This window comes from Schistocerca gregaria, chromosome 5, assembly GCF_023897955.1.
Source record: "Schistocerca gregaria isolate iqSchGreg1 chromosome 5, iqSchGreg1.2, whole genome shotgun sequence".
Lineage (NCBI taxonomy): Eukaryota > Metazoa > Arthropoda > Insecta > Orthoptera > Acrididae > Schistocerca > Schistocerca gregaria.
In genome coordinates this window covers 402,293,694-402,314,657 of record NC_064924.1, presented here as the reverse complement: position 1 = coordinate 402,314,657, position 20,964 = coordinate 402,293,694, and the positions used below count along the sequence as shown (strand labels likewise).

The following is a 20,964-nucleotide window of genomic DNA, read 5'->3' as shown; positions in this document are numbered from 1 at the left end:
GAAATGCAGAGTAGCAACACTTATAAAATAATAATGAAAATAACTTAGAAATTAAATGCCGAAATTTAAAAAAAAAATTATTAGGTTTGTAATACATCTTATATGAAATGTTTAAAATTTCAGTCATGATTCTGAATCACTATCACTTGATTCTTCATTGCCCATTTCTTCATACAGAGCATCGCCCTCCATACCATCAAATGCACTGGATATCAAACATTTTTTAAATGCTTGTTGCGCAGTCTGATTTGGAACACACTTCCATGCATCATAAATCCATTAGCACACTTGCGACAAACCTGTGCATTTTACACATCCTGTTTGTGTCAGTTGTATATCGCTTTTCGAAAGCCAGTCTGGGTACATGTGTTTAAGCTTGTCCTTAAATGGTTTATTCAAACAGACGTCAAATGGTTGCACAATTGATGACATCCTGCCTGGAAATACTGCCAAGTCCATTTTGCTTTCCTCTAATTTTCGTTTTACTGCAGGTGTTGTATGGCCTGCGTACGCATCTAATACCAACAGACTGCGTAAAAAAGCATTGCGCCAGGACGACCATTCCACACACGCCTAATCCATTCCAACACCATGTCCTCCAAAAACCACCAACTTTCGTTTGCTCGTACAATTACAGTTTTTGGAAACACTTCCGATTTCGGTAAAGTCTTTTGTTGAAAACAAGGAAGGGGGTAATTTATGTCCATCTGCAGTGCAAGCAAGCACGGCAGACATCCGCTGTTTTTCACCCCCTGATGATTTGGCATCCACCGTATAATTTGACAGCATGTCAAAATATATGGGGTTTTGGTCAATATTTCCTATCTGACCAAGAAGGTATTGCTTTTCTGTGCACTGCCTAATTATGAAGCGCTGAAATTCCACAAGTTTTTCTTCATAATTTTTCGGGAGCTTCTGTGCAACTGAAGTTCGCATCCAAAGTGAAAAACCCCAGCGCTTCATAAACAGATCAATCCAGCTGTGACTAGCCTTAAAATTTTAGATTTTTTACTCCCTAGCAATTTAATGTGCCTTAATTTTTAAAATTTTGGCATTCACAGGCAGGAATTTCTGATGCTGTTCCTTAACAAATTCATTTAAAATCACTTCTAGTGCATGATATCGGCCACACTTTGGTCCACTAAATGCTGTCCTGCTACTTGAACATTCAAATAATTTTGTCTCTCTGCAGTCGCCATCGCCTGACATTGCTCTCATCAATCCCGTATCGCAGACCTGCAGCGCGATTAGAACTTTGTTCCTCAAAAGAAATAACTCCCCTCTTGAATTTGGCACTATAATGAAAGTGCTTCATTATGTTTCACTAACACCAACAAGCACTTCACAAAATTCCACTAAGCAATAACTGTGCTATGTGAACTCTTAATGAGCCCCAGCGTATCACCTCGTGCAACAATCCTAAAGCCTTGTGCATTGTTGGTATTACGAATATTTGAAAGGCTATTACATTTGAAGATACACAATACGGAATTTCTATTTACTTCGTTGGATAATGTATGAAAATGCAGTGGTCGAAACGCGGGTGGAGAAAAAAGCCCATCTTCTACCTTCTTTTTAAATTTATTTACTGATGCAGAGCTTTTGGCGTCAGTATTTATCTTTGTGCCTGCAAAGCATGCCTGTGTAGCGCTACATGTATTCGACAGCAGAAGTTAGTTGTAACGGCACCTACCAACATTTTTCATAACTTTCACTTACTTTGCACTTGATTCTAAGCCACAGGCGGTTTTTTGGATTACAAAAACCAGAAAAAAGTGCGGCTTGGATTCAAGTAAATATGGTACATAATCCTACAAACCTTGCCACAATGATCACCATTCCAGAAATCCAACAGGATCTCCAGTCACTCCTCAAATCCTTAGGCCAATCTGAGAACCTCTCCCCAGAGTCCTCCTCTCTGCTCACCCTTACCACTCCCTGCACTCGTACCTTCTACATGCTTCCTGAAGTCCATAAACTCCACTGCCAACATCCCTAGATGTTGATGTCCACATCAAAGATGGCTTCATCAGTACCTCTGTCCATATCAGAGCTACTAACCACTAGCAATACCTCCACTTAGACAGCTGCCACCCATTCCATACCAAGAAGTTCCTTCTATACAGCCTAGCCACCTTTTGTCATTGGATCTGCAGGAACGAGCAGTCCCTCTCGAAATATGCCGAGAGTATCATTGAAGCCGTCACAGACCGTAATTATCCTCCCAACCTTGTACAAAAATAAATCTCCTGTGCCTTATCTTTCCAGTTTACCACCACCTCCCAAAGTCTCAACGTCCAATCACAGAGGAGCATTCCTTTCATAACTCAGTACCACCCAGGACTGGTGCAACTGAATTATATTCTATGCCAAAGTTTCAACTACCTTTTGTTGTGCCCTGAAATGAGAAATGTCCTGCCCACTATCCCTCCCACAATGGTATTCTGCTGTCCACCGAATCTGCATGACCCCTGCTCCCAACCTCTTACCTCATGGCTCATATTGTTGTAATATGATCTAGATGCACGACCTGTCCCATACATCCCACCACCACCACCACCACCACCACCACCTACTCCAGTCCGATCACAAACATCACCTATCCCATCAAAAGCAGGGCTACCTGTAATGTGGGGACGACAACCAACAAGCTGTCTGTCCACTTGAATGGCCACGACAAACTGTGGCCAAGAAAGAAGTGCACCACCTTGTTGCTGAGCACACTGCCCAACACGACATCCTTCATTGCAATGACTGCTTCACAGCCTGTGCCTTATGGATCCTGCCCACCAACATCAGCTTTTCTGAATTGCGCAGGTGAAAATTTTCCATGCAATACATCCTACATTCCTGTCCCTTCTGGCCTCAACCTCTGTTAGTAATTGTCCTCCCCCATCCAGCACCTTTCCTGATCCCATTCGAGCACTACACTGCCCTCATTGCACCATCACACCCAGCCTTTTGTTTCTCCCCTTTTCCACCCCCCCCCCCCCCCCTGCCCTCTGTCTAACCTCCCAACTGCACACAGGTGCCCTATCCTCTCTCCACCTCATTCCTGCAAACTCCCCAGCAGCACTTCACTGCCCCCCCCCCCCCCCCCCCGGTACCCTACTATCCCCTGCCCCAGTCTCCATCTTACACCCACCCAGTCGCCACTCCCATCATGCACTGGTGCTGCTGCTCGCAGTGTGGCTTCAGCTGCCAGAGAATGCAGTGGTGTGTGTGTGTGTGTGTGTGTGTGTGTGTGTGTGTGTGTGTGTTTTTTTGACGAAGGCCTTGCTGACCAAAAACTTATTTGTGACAGTCCTTTTGTTGTGCCTGTCTGTGACTCAGCATCTCTGCTATATGGCGAGTAGCAACTTTCTTTTCCATAATATTGTTACATCCCAACCTGGATTGTCCATCGTTTGATTAAAACAGAAGTAATTTCTGGCATTCCCCAAGGTAGTGTTATAGGCCCTCTTCTGTTCCTCATCTATGTAGACATTTTGTGAGACAATCTGAGCAGCTGTCTTAGGTTGTCTGCAGATGATGCTGTCTATTATCGTCTAGTAAAGTCGTCAACAGATCAAAATCTGTTTGCAAAATGATTTAGATAAGACATCTGTATGGTGCGAAAATTGGCAATTGACCCTAAATAACAGAAAGTGTAAGATCATCCACAAAAGTACTACAAGGAATCCATTAAACTTACAAATCAAATCTCAAAGTCATAAATTCAAGTAAATACCTAGAAATTACAACTACGAACAACTTGAATTGGAAAGAATATATGGAAATGTTGGGAAGGTAAACCAATGACTGCTTTATTGGCAGAACACTTAAAAGATGCAACAGGTCTTCTAAAGAGTCTGCCTACACTAAGCATGTCCATCCTCTCTTGGAATACTGCTGTGTGGTGTGGGATCCCTACCAGATAGGCTTAACAGAGTACATCAAGAAAGTTCAAAGAAGGGCAGAACATTCTACTTCAACATGGATACTCTGCATTGTTCCAATCTCTTATAGCATGCAGAAAGAACAAACACCTATAGCTTTCCACACGAGCTCGGATTTCACTTTTTTTATCATAGTGATCATTTCTCCCTGTGTAAATCAGAGTCATCAAAATATTTTCACATTAGAAGGAGAAAGTTGATGAATGGAATTTCGTGAGAAGATTCCACCGCAATGAAAAACGCCTTTGTTTTAATGATGTCCACCCCAAATCCTATATCATATCAGTGACACACTCTCCCATATTTTGTGATAACACAAAACGTGCTGCCCTTCTTTTGAGCTTTACTTTTCTGATGTACTTTGTCAATCCTATCTGGCAATGATCCCATACCGCACAGCAGTATTCTAAAAGAGGACGGATAAGTGTAGTGTAGGCAGTCTCCTTAGTAGATCTGTTACATTTTCTAAGTGTCCTGCCAATAAAATGTAGTTTTCGGTTAGCCCACCCAGCAACATTTTCTGTGTGTTCCTTCCAATTTAAGTTGTTTATAATTGCAATTTCTAGGTATTTACTTGAATTTGTGGCCTTTAGATTTGCCTGATTAATCATGTAACTAAAGCTTAACAAATTCCTTTTAGCACTCATGTGGATGACTTCACACTTTCCATTATTTGGGGTCAGCTGCCAATTTTCACACCCTACAGATATCTTTTCTAAATCGTTTTGCAGTTTGCTTTTATCTTCAGATGACTATTAGTCAATAAATGACAGCATCATCTGCAAACAATTTAAGATGGCTGCTCAGATTGTCTCCCAAATTGTTTACATAGATAAGGAACATCAAAGGGCCTATAATACTGCTTGGGGAGCGCCAGAAATCACATCTGTTTTACTCGATGACTTTCCATCAGTTACTAAGAATTGTGACCTCCCTGGCAGGAAATCACAAATCCAGTCACATAACAGACAACACTCCACAAGCTCGCAATTTCACTACTAGTTGCTTGTATGGTACAGTGTTAAAAGCTTTCCGGAAAACCAGGAAAACGAAATCAGTATGAGCTCCCTTGTCAATAACACTCAACACTTTCCGAGAGTAAAGAGCTAGTTGTGTTTCACAGGAACGACGTTTTCTAAATCTATGTTGACTGTTTGTCAACAGCCCGTTTTAATCAACGTAATTCATAATGTTTCAACACAATATATGTTCCAAAATACGACTGCATATCTATGTTAATGATAAGGGCCTGTAATTTAGTGGATTACTCCTACTACCTTTCTTGAATGTTGGTGTGACTTGTGCAACTTTCCAGTCTTTGGGTACACATCTTTTGTCGTGCAACCAGTTGTATCTGATCGTTACATATGGAGCTATTGCAACAGAATGCACTGGAAGGGACCTAATAGCTATACAGTCTGGATCAGAGGACTTGCTTTTATTAAGTGATTAAGTTGCTTCTCTACTTCGAGGATATTTACTTCTATGTTATGCACATTGGCAGCTATTCTTACTGTCTGCTTTCGTGAAGGCATTTCGGAAGGCTGTGTTTAGTAATGCTGCTTTGGCAACACTTTTCGATAGTATCTCCATTGCTATCATGCAAAGAAGGCATTGGTTGTGTCTTGCTGCTAACATACTTCACAGAAGCCCAGACTCACTCTGGATTTTCTGCCAGGTTTCGAGACAAAGTTTCTTTGCAGAAACTATTATTAAGATCTCGTATCTAAGTCTGCACTAAATTTCGAGCTTCTGTAAAAACGCCAGTCTTGGGAGGATTTGCGTCTGTTTAATTTTGGCATGTTTGTTTCATTGTTTCTGCAACAGTGTTCTGATCCCATTTTGTGTACCAAGGAGAATCAGCTCCGCTGTTTGTTAATTTATTTTGTATAAATCTCTCAGTTGCTGCTGAACTATTTCTTTGAATTCACGCTACATCTGGTCTACAATTACATTAATTTGGAAAGAGCTGAGGTTGTCTCTCAGTAAGGCGTCAAGTGAATTTTTATCTGCTTTTTGAATAGGTATATTTTTCATTTATTTTTGGAGGATTTAGGGATTACAATATTCAATCTCACTATGACGATCCCATGTTCACTAATCCCTGTATCCATTTTGACACTCATTATTAAGTCAGGATTATTTGTTGGTAAGATCTCAAGTGTGTTTTCACAGCCGTTTACTATTCGCGTGGGTTCATGAACTACTGCTCGAAATAATCTTCAGAGAATGTGTTTAGCATAATTTCAGATGATGTTTTATGTATTCCTCCGGAATTAAACATGTATTTTCACCAACATATCAAGGGTAAATTAAAGTCACTACCAACTGTAATTGTATGAGTTGGGTACGTATTTGAAATCAAACTCAAGTTTTCTTTGAACCTTTCAGCAATTGTATCATCTGAATTGGGAGGTCGGTTGGTTGGTTGGTTTGTGGGATTAAAGGGACCAGACTACTATGGTCATCGGTCCCTTGTTCCATAAAAACTAAAACCACCCAAAGAGAATAAAAAACGAACAGGAAAGACAGCAGACGAAACAGGACATGAAATACTCTGACAGAGACCAGACAAAACAAATTAAAACACACAGTGCGACGGTGGTTGGCCGACCGTAGAGAAAAAGAGGAAAAGCCAACCACCAAGAACACTTTAAAAACTCAGTTTAAAATCTGAGGCTAAAAGCCAGAATCAAAACTAAAAAACTCAGATTAAAGGATAAAAAACCCTGCCCGAATAAAACACAAAACCAAGTCCACCATCAGAGTCATCTGATAAAAGAGCAGAGAGCGTGTCAGGCATTGCAAAAGTTCTGCCTGAGCACGGTTAAAAGGGCGCACTCCGACAGAATATGGACCACCGTCAAGGACGCCCCGCAACGACAAAGAGGGGGATCCTCACGACACAGTAAATAACTGTGCGCGAGTCGGGCGTGGCCAATGCGGAGCCGACAAAGAACGACTGAGTCCCTGTGGTTGGCTCGCATGGATGACCGCCACACAGTCGTCGTATCCTTGACGGCACGGAGTTTGTTAGGGGTGGTCAGACCGCGTCATTCAGCATCCCAAAACGAGAGAACTTTGCGGCGTAAGACTGCCCGCAAATCAGCCGCCAGGAGGCCAATCTCCAGAGATGGCGCACTGGTGACCTCTTTCGCCAGGCGGTCAACAGTTTCATTGCCGGGTATACCAACATGGCCTGGAGTCCAAACAAAGACCACAGACGTGCCGCTACGGGTGAGAGTATGCAGGGACTCCTGGATAGCCATCACCAGACGAGAACGAGGGAAACACCGGTCGAGAGCTCGTAAACCGCTCAGGGAATCGCTACAGATAACGAAGGACTCACCTGAGCAGGAGCAGATATACTCTAGGGCACGAAAGATGGCGACCAGCTCAGCAGTGTAAACACTGCAGCCAGCCGGCAACGAACATTGTTCAGAATGGTCCCCTAGAGTTAGTGCATAACCGACTAGACCAGCAACCATCGAACCGTCGGTGTAGACAACACCAGAGCCCTGATACGTGGCCAGGATGGAATAAAAGCGGCGTCGGAAGGCCTCCGGAGGGACTGAGTCCTTCGGGCCAGGTGCCAAGTCGAGCCGAAGGCAAGGGCGAGGCACACACCACGGGGGTGTACGCAGAGGGGCCCAGAAAGGAGGTGGAACAGGGAAACACCCAAGCCAGGAAAGAAGCTGTTTGACACATACGGCGATCGGACAACCCAACCGGGGCCGACGTTCTGGCAGATGAACGACTGACTGCGGGAAGAGGACACGATAATTTGGATGCCCGGGCAAGCTAAAAACATGGGCAGCATAAGCAGCCAGTAATTGTTGGCGTCGTAACCGCAGTGGAGGGACACCTGCCTCCACAAGTATGCCGTCCACAGGGCTGGTTCGGAAGGCACCAGTGGCAAGGCGTATCCCGCTGTGGAGGATTGGGTCCAGCACCCGCAACGCAGATGGGGATGCTGAGCCATAAGCCAGACTCCCGTAGTCCAGACGGGACTGGATTAACCCCTGGTAAAGCCGTAGGAGAGTAGATCGGTCGGCGCCCCACCTGGTGTGGCTCAGGCATCGCATAGCATTTAGATGCCGCCAACACGCCTGTTTAAGCTGCCAAATATGAGGCAGCCAAGTCAACCGGGCATCAAAAACCATCCCCAAAAACCTATGTGACTCCACCACTTTAAGAAGCTCGCCGTCAAGATAAAGCTGCAGCTCTGGGTGAACAGTGCGTCGCCGGCAGAAATGCATAACGCAGGTCTTGGCTGCGGAAAACTGAAAACCATGCGCTACAGCCCAAGACTGCACCTTGCGGATTGCGCCCAGTAGAAAGGATGTGATGACGCCATGTTGTATCATACGCCTTCCGCATGTCGAAAAAGACAGCAACCAGATGCTGACGGCGCGCAAAGGCAGTACGGATGGCTGACTCCAGGCTCACCAGACTGTCGGCGGCGGAGCGGCCTTTACGGAACCCACCCTGAGACAGAGCCAGAAGGCCTCGAGACTCCAATACCCAATTCAAGCGCCGGCTCATCATCCGTTCAAGCAACTTGCAAAGAACGTTGGCGAGGCTAATGGGACGGTAGCTGTCCACCTCCAAAGGGTTCTTCCCTGGTTTCAGAATGGGGACAAGACTTTCCCACCATTGCGACGGAAACTCACCCTCGACCTAAATGCGGTTGTAAAGATCGAGGAGGCGTCGCTGGCAGTCCACTGAAAGGTGTTTCAGCATCTGAGAGTGGATGCTATCTGGCCCAGGAGCGGTATCAGGACAAGCGGCGAGGGCACTTCGAAATTCCCACTCACTGAATGGAACATTGTACAATTCAGGACGGTGAGTGCGAAAATAAAGACTCAGACGTTCTATCCGCTCCTTAATGGAGCAGAAGCCCAAGGGGTAGTTGGCAGAAGCGGAAGTCATAGCAAAGTGCTCTGCCAAACGGTTTGCAATGACATCGGAGTCAGTACAAACTGCTCCATTCAGTGAGAGCGCAGGGGCACTGACAGGGGTCCGATAGCCATAGAGGCGGCGAATCTTTGCCCAAACCTGCGATGGAGTGACATGGAGGCCAATGGTGGACACATACCACTCCCAGCACTCCTGCTTGCGTTGGCGGATAATGCAGTGGGCTCGTGCACGCAGCCGTTTGAAGGCGATAAGGTGGTCGATTGAGGGATGCCGCTTGTGACACTGGAGCACCCGCCGGCGAGCTTTAATCGCTTCAGCGATCTCAGGCGACCACCAAGGCACAGTCCGCCGCCAAAGGGACCCAGAAGAACGGGGAATGGCAGATTCGACGGCAGTAATGATGCCGGTGGTGACCGATTGAACCACTGCATCAATGGCATCGTTAGAGAGAGGCTCAACAGCGGCAGTGGAGGAGAACAAGTCCCAGTCAGCCTGATTCATAGCCCATCTGCTAGGGCGCCCAAAAGACTGACGCTGTGGCAGTGACAGAAAGTAGTCACTACCACAAAGTCGTCATGCACTCTCCATTGGACAGACGGTAAGAGGCTAGGGCTACAGATCGAAAGATCAATGGCGGAGTATGTGCCATGCGCCACACTGAAGTGTGTGAAGGCACCATCATTTAAGATCGAGAGATCTAGCTGCGCCAATAAATGCTCAACGATGGCGCCTCGACCTGTTGCCACTGACCCACCCCACAGATGGTTATGGGCGTTAAAGTTGCCCAGTAACAGGAAAGGTGGAGGCAACTGAGCTATCAGAGCAGCCAGGACATGCTGCGCGACATCACCATCCGGTGGAAGGTAAAGACTGCAGACGGTAACAGCCTGTGGCATCCACACCCGAACAGCGACACCCTCTAAAGGTGTGTGGAGAGGTACAGACTCGCTGTGAATAGAGTTCAGGACATAGATGCAGACGCCACCAGACACCCTTTCATAAGCCGCCCGGTTCTTATAATAACCCCGATAGCCACGGAGGGTGGGGGTTTGCATTGCCGGAAACCAAGTTTCCTGCAGAGCAATGCAGAGGAAAGGGTGAAGGCTTATAAGTTGACAGAGCTCAGCTAGATGGTGGAAGAAACCACTGCAGTTCCACTGGAGGATGGTGTTGTCCATGGCTGAGAAAGGCTTGACGGGACTGGGAAGGGAGATTACGCCGCTGGGTCACCTGCTGCCTCTGATTTAGCACCTGTGATAGTGCTTTCCATGGCGTCTGATGGACCGCCGAGATCAAGGTCCTCAGCGGACGCCAGAATCTCCACTGCATCCTCAGACGCAGAACTGGAAGGTTGCGGTGGGATGGCTGTCACCGCGAGTTCCTTGGGCTGAGAGCTCTTCTTGGGTTTCTCACGCCGTTCCTTGGGTCGCACCGGCTGGGAGGGCTTCACCGATTCAGTCTCTGGGACGGAGGAGAATCGTGAAGCCCTACGACCAGCTGATTGCGGCCACTTACATCATTGTCGGTCGTCAGGCTTCTCGCTGGTGGAAACCTGGGAAGGGAGGGACCCAAGGGACCCCTTGCGAGCTTGAGAAGCCGAAGAAGTTGGACACTTCTCTGGCTTAGAAGTGGGGACGGACGTCCCCGATGGGTGGGATGGTGTTGCTCCTGAGGTAGGTGGCGCAGGAGCAACCCGGTGGGTAGAGCCTCCCACTGGCGAGGGGGCAGGAGGAGTTTTACTACTCGTCGACCCGGCCACAATTGGAGAAACAGACGGGGCTAAGCACAGGTGTTTTAGCAGCAGCGTAGGAAGATGTCATTCTCACAGGATGGAGTCGGTCGTATTTCCTCTTGGCCTCAATATAGGTTAGTCGGTACAGGGTCTTGTATTCCATGATTTTACGCTCTTTCTAGAAAATTCGGCAGTCTGGCGAGCAAGGTGAATGGTGCTCCCCGCAGTTGACACAGATGGGAGGCGGGGCACATGGAGTATTGGGATGTGATGGGCATCCGCAATCTCGACATGTGAGGCTGGAAGTGCAGCGAGAAGACATATGGCCGAACTTCCAGCACTTAAAGCACCGCCTCGGAGGAGGGATATAGGGCTTAACGTCACATCGGTAGACCATCACCTTGACTTTTTCCGGTAATGTATCCCCTTCGAAGGCCAAGATGAAGGCACCGGTAGCAATCTGATTTTCCTTCGGACCCCGATGAACGCGCCGGACGAAATGTACACCTCGGCGCTCTAAATTGGCGCGCAGCTCTTCATCAGACTGCAAAAGAAGATCCCTATGGTAAATAACTCCCTGGACCATATTTAAACTCTTATGGGGTGTGATCGTAACGGCAACATCCCCCAACTTGTCACAAGCGAGTAACCGCCGTGACTGGGCAGAGGATGCCGTTTGTATCAGGACTGACCCAGAGCGCATTTTTGACAAGCCCTCCACCTCCCCAAACTTGTCCTCTAAATGCTCGACGAAGAACTGAGGCTTTGTGGCGAGAAAAGACTCCCCATCAGCCCTCGTACAAACTAAGAAGGGGGGCGAATAACTGCTACTGCCTTCCTGAGACTTACGTTCCTCCCACTGTGTGGCCAGGGAGGGGAACGTTTTCGGATCGTATTTCTGAGCGTTAAACTGAGCCCGAGAACGCTTAGAGACTGCTGGCGGCTGGCCACCAGCGAGAGATGATGTACCTCGCTTCATTGCGGGTCATCCGCCCTGATGCCACCTACTCCGACCAAGGGCCCTCCCCACGGGTGCCACCCAGCCACGGCAAGAGCCACCTGGCAGGATGGCCGTTGCCGGGAGTCCCGATACCCCAGGAGGATAGGCATCTGCTCCTTGGCATACGTGGGGAGTTAACGGCGCAGGCATCCGTAGAGCGATCCCTGTGTTGTCAGGGGGCTACAACCAACAGGGTACATGGCGGCCCCACCACGACGGACTGGCTACCGTGCTGGATGTTAGGTAACATGTGGTCCATGGGCGCTGTCGGTGCACAAAGAGGCACTGCACAGTGCAAGGTGTTATCTGCACGCAGAAAAGAGTCACGCCCAAGAGATGGGGAGCGGACAGGACTGCAGTTCAACGGTGTATAAGCTGGCAAAAGGTCTGATCGCAAGATAGACACAATGCACCTACTTGGTGCGCCCTTCCCCAATCGGCTCGCTCTTCGGAAAATTTTGAGAGATGGAGGTCAAACCCAACAGGCCGAAAAGTTTGAGACTCCTTTTAGTCGCCTCCTACGACAGGCAGGAATACCGCGGGCCTATTCTAACCCCCGAACCCGCAGGGGGCTGGGAGGTCAGTAAAAGGATCCAATTATTATTATATCCCAGTTGCCAACAGTGACCTCTGCCCATACTAACTAACAGAACTATCGATTTCAATTTCACAACAAGATAAACTACTTCTAACAGCAACAAACATGCCACCACCAATGGTGTTTAGCCTATCCTTTCAGAACACAGTTACGTTCTTCGCAAAAATTTTGGCTGAGCTTATCCCTTGCTTTAGCCAGCTTGCAGTGCCAGTATTATCGAGAAACTCAATACACGATTTGGGGTGGAAACCATTACCACAAAGCAGGGTCTTTTCAGGATATTTGAATCAAGACCTTTCTTCTCCAAAAGTGAAAATATTTTGTTGACTTCAACCTATAGAGGGACACAGAATCATCAAAATAAAATTAGGGAAATCAGATCTCGCAAGGAAAAACGTGTGTTCATCTTTCCTGCATGTTGTTCTAGAGTGGAATAATAAAGAATTAATGTGATTTACAGAGTTGTCACAAAGTTGTAGATTAAGTGATGTAGCAAAAAGTCATTGTTAATACCATATGCAGATTAACTGTTAATGTTTTGTTTATATTTTGTTAATGCATACCTTGGCTTGTTTCACAACCATCAAGTTTTTCCTTTTCGATTGGGTCCACAGAACACTATGTATGAGCCAATAACCAAGATTTTTATTAACTTCTTCAATCATAATTTGGGAATCTGTCATGTTGGAGCTGGACACAAATTATTGTAGTGACAATCAAATATAGAATTAAAGTTCGCTTTAGAAATAAAGTTCTATGCTTCACAAGATACAAGTCATTACAAAGTTATTAATGTGTGTGTGTGTGGGGGGGGGGGGGGGGGGGCGCTTATGTGTAGTCACAATGGTGAGGTTACAGTGGCCTTAGAAATGTGGTTAAAATGGCATGAAACAAGAAAGATAAAGTCTTACACAAATACATGCACTCTCTGCCAACCTCACTCGTGGACATCTGGGTAATCACACTAGCTGCACCCTTTAACACAGTGTAAAAATCAGCAGATGCCTGAAGCTGTCCATTAAAGAAGTTATAAAAGAAGCTAAAATACTTCCACAGGGAAATGTGAATGGTTCCTCACACAAAAAGAAGTGTGAGCCAGCCACACAGATGACAAACAAAAAACTTTTTCTTAAAAAGTCAACAAGCCTGACACCACGAAACTGTAGAAGTCATACCACAATTCACTTGATTGTCAGGTAAAATACTGCACAAGACAAATATGTTGGCAAATGAGATGCTGCCCTCTGTTTTGGATAAGTTTACTCAAATGTGGTGCACCGTGATACTTATGTCACAGGCACAACATATTAGTGTTTCCTCTTGTCGGAGATAAAGTTAACTGTTTGCTCCCTTATTATTAAAGCAAAGGCAGAACAAATATCTTATGAAATTATTTCCACAAATAGCCATTCTGTGTGAAAGATACGGATTTATTGGAACAGTTAATTGCAGTTGCAAATATTTACTAATTTCTCTGAAATCTGGGAAATAAAAACTAAAAAAATTAGAAGCTACTGTAAATGAAGATGTGTTATTAAAAATCACAAGAATGGAGTAGTTCCAGAAGAACCTATGAACATGCAAACTACTGCAAATCTTATATCCATACACCAAAAATGTCATAGTGAAGTGAGTTACTTTAAACATGAGATTTTAAATGACATTACAACAGAGCACTAGTCATAAGTCAGACTACCTTCGATATCTTGTCTGGTTCCAGCAGTTGGACTGATTTGGTCCTCACTCTCAGATGATGTAGCAAAGCACGCAGCAGATGTTGAACTTTTCACCTGTTAAAATGTTTTTATTATCATGACAGCTACTTTATTACAAATTATGTAACAATCTCATCTGTCTAAAGGAGAATATTAACATGCAAACTAATAATAAATCAAGATAAAGTGAGCCAAAAGGAGTGGGATAAAAATTTTAGCACGCAAATTGTGTGTGTGTGTGTGTGTGTGTGTGTGTGTGTGTGATGACAAATGTTCACTTTAACAGCCAGGTAACACAGGACAAGAAAAATGAACCACTCTCAGGCAGGGCAATGGATGTAAGTGGAGTAATATTAACTTAATTTTCTGATATTACTGTCTACTTCAGGTTAACAACACCTAAATAGCACCTGCTCTAGGGCTGTCATGAGCTGGTGTGTCAAGAGTAAATATAATTTTTTGGCTTTGAAAGGTGCCACCAAACTGTTCACACTGCAGATTTAAGTGTACTGCCGCTTGGGCATGATTTTTGACGAAGCTAGTTATAATTGGCATTAAAAGTTTTCTGCATTGAATTCTTTTACGGGTATGTGCTCTATTACATCATGCTGCTAAACTGTGTCAGCTGGGTGGTGTGCTGCTTGCAGTTATTCACATTTTGGTTTGTAACTTCTCTGAAACAGAAGGCTCTGTCTTCCAGCCTTCCTTTATTTCATGTATCAGCACATACACTCTTCCTCAATGTATTATCACTTTTCAATCAGCATTTCACGAGTAAGTCAGGCAAAGTTCTACGAAAAAGTCATAGGTTTTGCTTTTAAGCACGCTGGATTCTTATAAGCGTTCCAGTCAAATGTGAGAGAATGAATGCATAGTTCTTTGCTCGTAGCCACTGTATGTGATTGGTATCGCATGTTTCACAGAAACAACTGAGTAAGTTCCAAATATGTATGCATTTTCTAATGTAATGAGAGCACGTGACTATGTTAATGGTAACGGGTTCATCAGCTAGGGGTGATAAGCTTGGCGATCCATTAAAGATTTTTGGGAGGAGCAAGCTATGAACCAGCATAGAGTTTGACCTTCTCCTTTCCAGAACACTGAAGTTGACGTGGCATTAAACTTCACATGCACTCATTGTAGTCATCCACACCACACAGATATAGTACAAAATACTCATCCTGCATGAACAAAAGATGACTGTACAAAGAAAGGAAACCTTTCCTATTAAGAGGATGAATAACTCCATAGCGCTCTTCCAACCAACAATTTCAGATGGTTATAGTTTTCAGTTTCTTAAGATGGAGGGGGGGAGGATTCACAGCATTGTTATGGAAGATTCTCAATTTACAACTTATAAAACTGCTGATATAAATCTGGCATCAATGAATACACAGTAGTTTCACTGGAGTTTTGCAACACAAAGCAATAGTGGTGTGATGTGTATCATGACAGTTTACATACTCAAAGAAGACATATCAAATTCATATTTTCGAAGATGAAGGAAAATATAAAGTGTCTGTACTGTATCCATATGACCAGAGGAAATATGAATTCACTAGAACACACACAGAGGCGAAATTGCAGTCAAAACAGTTTGGCAATCAAGAAAATATATAAACAAAAAAGGAAAATAATTTTAGCAGAAAATGAGGTATTTGTCCCTCCTCTTGGATTAACAATCTAGTATAATTTCTCTTGCAACAGGCACTGTACCTGCTTGTACACACTGAGTACTACACTTCAAAATAGTCCACTGTTTCCCCAATTGCACCGATGAGTTATTTCTCTGTATCTGAACCTCAAAACATGCCTAGGGTGTAAGAAATTTTCATTGTTTTCTAGTTTATGATGCTACAGCATCAACAAAACGCTGGTACATTTATTGATTCAAGTCAATTTCAATGCAGCTCCAGAGCCCTGTATTAAGTCTGTAACTTACATGAACATCAACAGAATTTTCATGCACAATACTCATAGTAGCTGTGAAGCACACAGAATAAAATTATGGTGCGCACACATCACTGTATTGTGCTGCAAACGAACTTTGAGCAAAACAAGAATGAAGACCTTTACAGGGTCAAAAGCAAAGATCTTACGATGGTTTATTACTTTTCTCCTTAATTGGAACAGTGGGGGGGGGGGGGGGGGGGGGGGGGTGGTTATGGACACAATTATCGGTCGATTCTTTACTCATACATACATATAACAAAAGAAATTGTGCAACACATGGTGAGAGATACTTTACATCATTGCTAGTCATTCACTTCCCTGTTCTCACAAACAGATCATGAGAAACCGAGTGTATGCATGTCCAGTTATTTATCCTACTTTCTCATCTTGTTCCTCCGGTCCTTATACCAGATACACTGGCACGCGGCAGGGGGGAGGTATCAGCTCTTGAAAAGCTGTTGCTGATAACTTGTAGGTGGCAAGGCTCACACAATGTTACAATCAAATCATACCTTGTTGTGTATGATTATAATTTCACAGGACCTGGTTGAACTTTTCCTAGTTATCAACAACAGATTTCTCATCCAGTCCTACTTCCTTGACAATTTTGCATTTATATTCTTGCTCAGTTTACTTAACATCTACATTAACAAGTTCATAAAAAAGGTTTGCATTATCACTGCACACTTGCACAGCGTTCTTAGCTACAAAGAGGTAATGGGAAACCTGTACAATTATTTTGACGGATATAAGCCACCTCTGATGCGAGAAATATTTTCTGCAGCGAGAGGACGCCTTTATAGGTTCAGTTTTCCCAAGGTTTATGATAGGGGTTTGGGTTTTTTGGGGGAAGAGACCAAACAACGAGGTCATCGGTCTCATCAGATTAGGGAACGACGGGGAAGGAAGTAGGCCGTGCCGTTTCAAAGGAACCATCCCGACATTTGCCTGGAGCGATTTAGGAAAATCATGGAAAACTTAAATCAGGATGGTCAGATGTGGGATTGAACCATCGTCATCCCGAATGCGTGTCCAGTGTGTTAACCACTGCGCCACCTCGCTCGGTAGGGGGACTACTGCTCCAATAGCATTTATTTAATCCTACCCGGATCTCTATGTACTAAGGTAGTAATAAATAGTACATGGGCAGTTTTCATCATTTTATAAACAAAGAGATCTTTCCTCCTCCGAGGCTAATGCCTGACTTGGCGGTCGAGACTTAGGATTATGGGTTGGGGTGGGGTGGAGGGGAGGGAGAGAGAGAGAGAGAGAGAGAGAGAGAGAGAGAGAGAGAGAGAGAGAGAGAGAGAGAGAGAGAATGGGAGGGGAAAGCTATGCAAACAAGTCACCTCCTTTACATAGAGTAACAGCAGCCTTTACTCATATACTTTTGTGTTTCATTAAGGACATTAATCACATATAACAGAACTCTCCGAATCTTACCACATACCAGTATATCAAATTAACAAGCCAAAATATGTCCCCTGCTGCTAACAAATAAATAAATGGAACTTAAATAATTCTGAACATTAATATTATCTGTAATTTTTAAAATCTAGGCAGAGTAACTAACTGCTGGTAAAAGAGACACAAACATTTAGACAAAAAATTTAAATTGTGGAAGATATATCACATGTAAGTCAAATTCTAAAGTTTACTTACAAAATACCACTTTCTTGTTTACTAAATTATTGATGTAAAACTGATTTCCAACATCTTATTCAACATACTTATCATCTTAAAAATGAGAAGGAGCTACATGATTCAACCAAGATATGAACTCTTGTTTCTAAAAGTGAATCCATCTACAAATGCTTACCCTATCACTAACTAGCCGAGCATGTTTCAGAATCATAAGAATATGACCAAGAACTGAGATATTCATTTCTCCTAAGACCTCTCTGTTGAGGTACGGTAAGTGACTTCTTTCTATTTTATTCATAAAAAATATATTGCCGTAACTTCCAGCCACGTCAGGTCCAAGACCTGCTTCTTTGAAGAAATCTGTCCACGCCTCTGAAAGCATAATATTTCAATCAATAAGTTTCACAGAATATGAATTTGGAGTGAGTCATTCTTTTTTTTCTTTTTTTTAAACAGATTGTATGTACAATGGGCCTAGTTTTAGGTAGAGGCAGCAGGGCTACGGTAAAATAAGTTAATTTCACAGTTTGGTAAATTCACTTTTTGTAATGATATTACCATAAATTAACTTCCCTTCATATTTTTCTTAGTTCTATACACAAACTTCTTAACCAGATGTCTCTCACAGATACGCCAAATGCATACAAAAAACCTTGGGAGTTCAAGAGGAAGGCAGCAATAACTTCATTTATAAATAACATGTGTCACACTGATATAAAGTCGAATTTTGCCTATGCAACCTGTTGAAAACAATTATTGCAAAGTTTCTTTCTTCTTCTTTAATCATCAATCCACAATGTTTACTTAAAAGATAATTATATTGAATGCAACAATTCATAACAATGCAACAAACATTGAAACACAAAAAAAAACAGTCATACCATTTGTCAACTTGCAACTTTTCAACATGGTATAGACCTCTGACTATACTACAGATTAGTCTCCATCATTACAACCATCAATGACGAGAATACCAATGTCACTGGTCAAAGCAGAATGGCCATATCGCTATCTTCAATGCACCAGAAAAATTGTGAAGAGCACCATGAACACAAAAACAGACTGACTTGTGCAGAACTGCCATATAGTGTGTGCCAGTGGACCCCAACTCCCAATTGCCCGTGGTGCAGCTTAAGACCCAGGTTACAGCAGAAGGTGATAATCTGGTTGTAAATTGGCGAAGTCAATAAACTGGAACGTGACATATAAGATGTGATAAAGGATTGGCTTCTAGCATATCATGATGTCACCGCCTGAGCCATACTTAACGCCCTTTTCACTATAAAAATTGAATCTGTGGAGTAATTTTTGGACATCTACATTAGATAATTGACAAGACTCAGAAGGGTATATATGATACATTTTACGGACGTGCCTATGAACTATGGAGACTACAAAAAGCGATATACTACGTAATTTTTACCCCACTGCCTTCCAAACTACACAAATATGGATGACTTAATCTTCGTATCAAGACAGAACAAATTTATAAAGCAAAGATGATATATTACAGGAGAAATACAGATTTCCATTCAAATAAGAATTAAAAGCGCGGCTGCGAAACACACTTGGGCAACAACTAAAATGTCAGCACTGCTCTATATTACAAGTACACACACTGCACTCCAACTCACGAGATCAAATAATCAAATTACACAAATTAATTAATAAGATACAAAGCACACGGTTCAAAATGCGTAGCATACAGTAACAATCTAATGTACCACGTCAATAACAAACAAAATCTCTCAACACACCTGACGGCTTCACATACGCTTAATGGAAAGGTCGGTACCGCCATAGGCATGAGTGAGCCGTCAAGTGTGTTGTTTCTTGACGCAGAATACACTTTACTTCCATTTTATGGTATACGTGTCAAAATGGGAGAACAAATTTACTGTTTCATCCTATTAAACACGCTGGTTATACTACAGAGCGACATGCACAATGGGAAAGAACTGAGATTGCTTCTACATGGAGTATTTATACACATCCATTACCGTTCTATTAACAACGATCAGTTTTAATCTCACCCGGCAAACACTCGATCACCAGCGAGAAAACAATTACATTAATAACGTAAACAATTTTTCCTCCTTGATGTTTATTATAAACAAAAATAAATAAGAACGTTCGCTAATTTATCGCTTACACGATTAAAAGACAATCACCCACTGCAGAAAACTATTTCTCCACGGGTTGAAATATTTCATCTGACAAATACTTACGGGCATTCATAGCTCCACAAAAGTATTCTTCACAGGGTACGCAATCCCGATTTCATAAACAACAATCTCAATCCAAATAGCAGTAATTCTACACAAATGTTAAGATACACCACAGTTCTTCGCACACTGCACTTCGGAACAGCAGCAGCTAAACAATCGACAATCGCACCTCGCAATCGGCGAGCAGACTTGACATGAAAGCGTCGAGACTGCCATGATATAGACTACGGATTCAACGTCTTTGCTGGGGCTACCCGTTTCAGAAACAATACGTAAAAAAAAAACATTAAACTAATTGTGTGTATCATGTGATTTCACCTCAAGCTACTTATACGGAATATTAAGTAGAAACCTGCGATGTTGTTTGAAAACTAACGGTTCTCTAATAATCACCACAGAAATTTGAGTAATAATCAAGTAGTTTAGCGAAGGACATAAGTAAAACTCCTCTAACCAATAGCGATTGTCTATCCAGTCTAGAATTAGGTAAAATAGCTATATCATTAACTATGTTTAAAATACCGTGCATTAACTATAGGGTTCGTGATGACTTTGTACACATCAGAATCCATATTTTACCATAGCACTAACGAAGGAAATCTGCAAGTTACAAATATATATTAGAAAATGATGTATTATTTAACGGAACTGTTGGAGGGAGGGACTGAATGTCTGTCTATTGCCCAGATCCGGATGGAAGTAGTGAATTTTCGTGTGGAAGCACCGAGAATCATTTCGTAGGTGATGAGTCCCACAGTAACTAATAATGTGACTGATAAAATCAAAGTATTATATATCTCAGGTTGAGTAAGAAAGTATTGGGTACTAACGTTGAGTAAGTTAATGGTAGAACAATTTCCTGTCCTTACAACTAACCGGGTAAAGATGTGATGACGTCATTGAGACCTCAAATTAAGTTTATATTATTATAAGTCTTCTCCAGACTGCGAGTTTTAAAAGGAAGTGGTTGTGTTCATTCTTGTAAATCTTTTACTGCTTTCTTTGAAGGAAAACAGGATATTTGAATGTAATGTTAAATCTGTTGGGTGTATTGGATTTGATTAAAAGTAAGGCCAATTATGGATATTTGTGCAATAAAGACTGGTAATATGTTTGTGTAGCTAGTAGACCCTAACAACGTGATAGGTTTAAGTCCCTAGATGAAGAAGTACTCATTATTTAAGCTTGTGAGCACTCACAGTGCCATTCGTTTTCGTGGCATGAAGGATGTTGAGT

At 43.2% G+C, this 20,964-nt stretch overlaps 1 protein-coding gene across 4 annotated transcripts in view; it reads right to left on the bottom strand.

Annotated features, from left to right (window-relative positions):
* Positions 1-20,498, bottom strand: part of LOC126273014 (uncharacterized) — a 110,035-nt gene extending 89,537 nt beyond the window's left edge. The window contains exons 1-3 of one of the 4 annotated variants that reach the window (XM_049976386.1): positions 19,729-20,498; positions 17,676-17,872; positions 13,885-13,978 (exon numbers count right to left, since the gene is read on the bottom strand). In XM_049976386.1, the coding sequence (XP_049832343.1) occupies positions 13,885-13,978; positions 17,676-17,872; positions 19,729-19,738 (301 nt within the window). In that variant the 5' untranslated portion in view covers positions 19,739-20,498. Of the gene's footprint in view, positions 1-13,884; positions 13,979-17,675; positions 17,873-18,381; positions 18,880-19,728 lie in introns of those variants that run through there. The other 3 variants (XM_049976384.1, XM_049976387.1, XM_049976388.1) reach the window with 3 other exon arrangements.
* Positions 20,499-20,964: the final 466 nt, after the last annotated feature.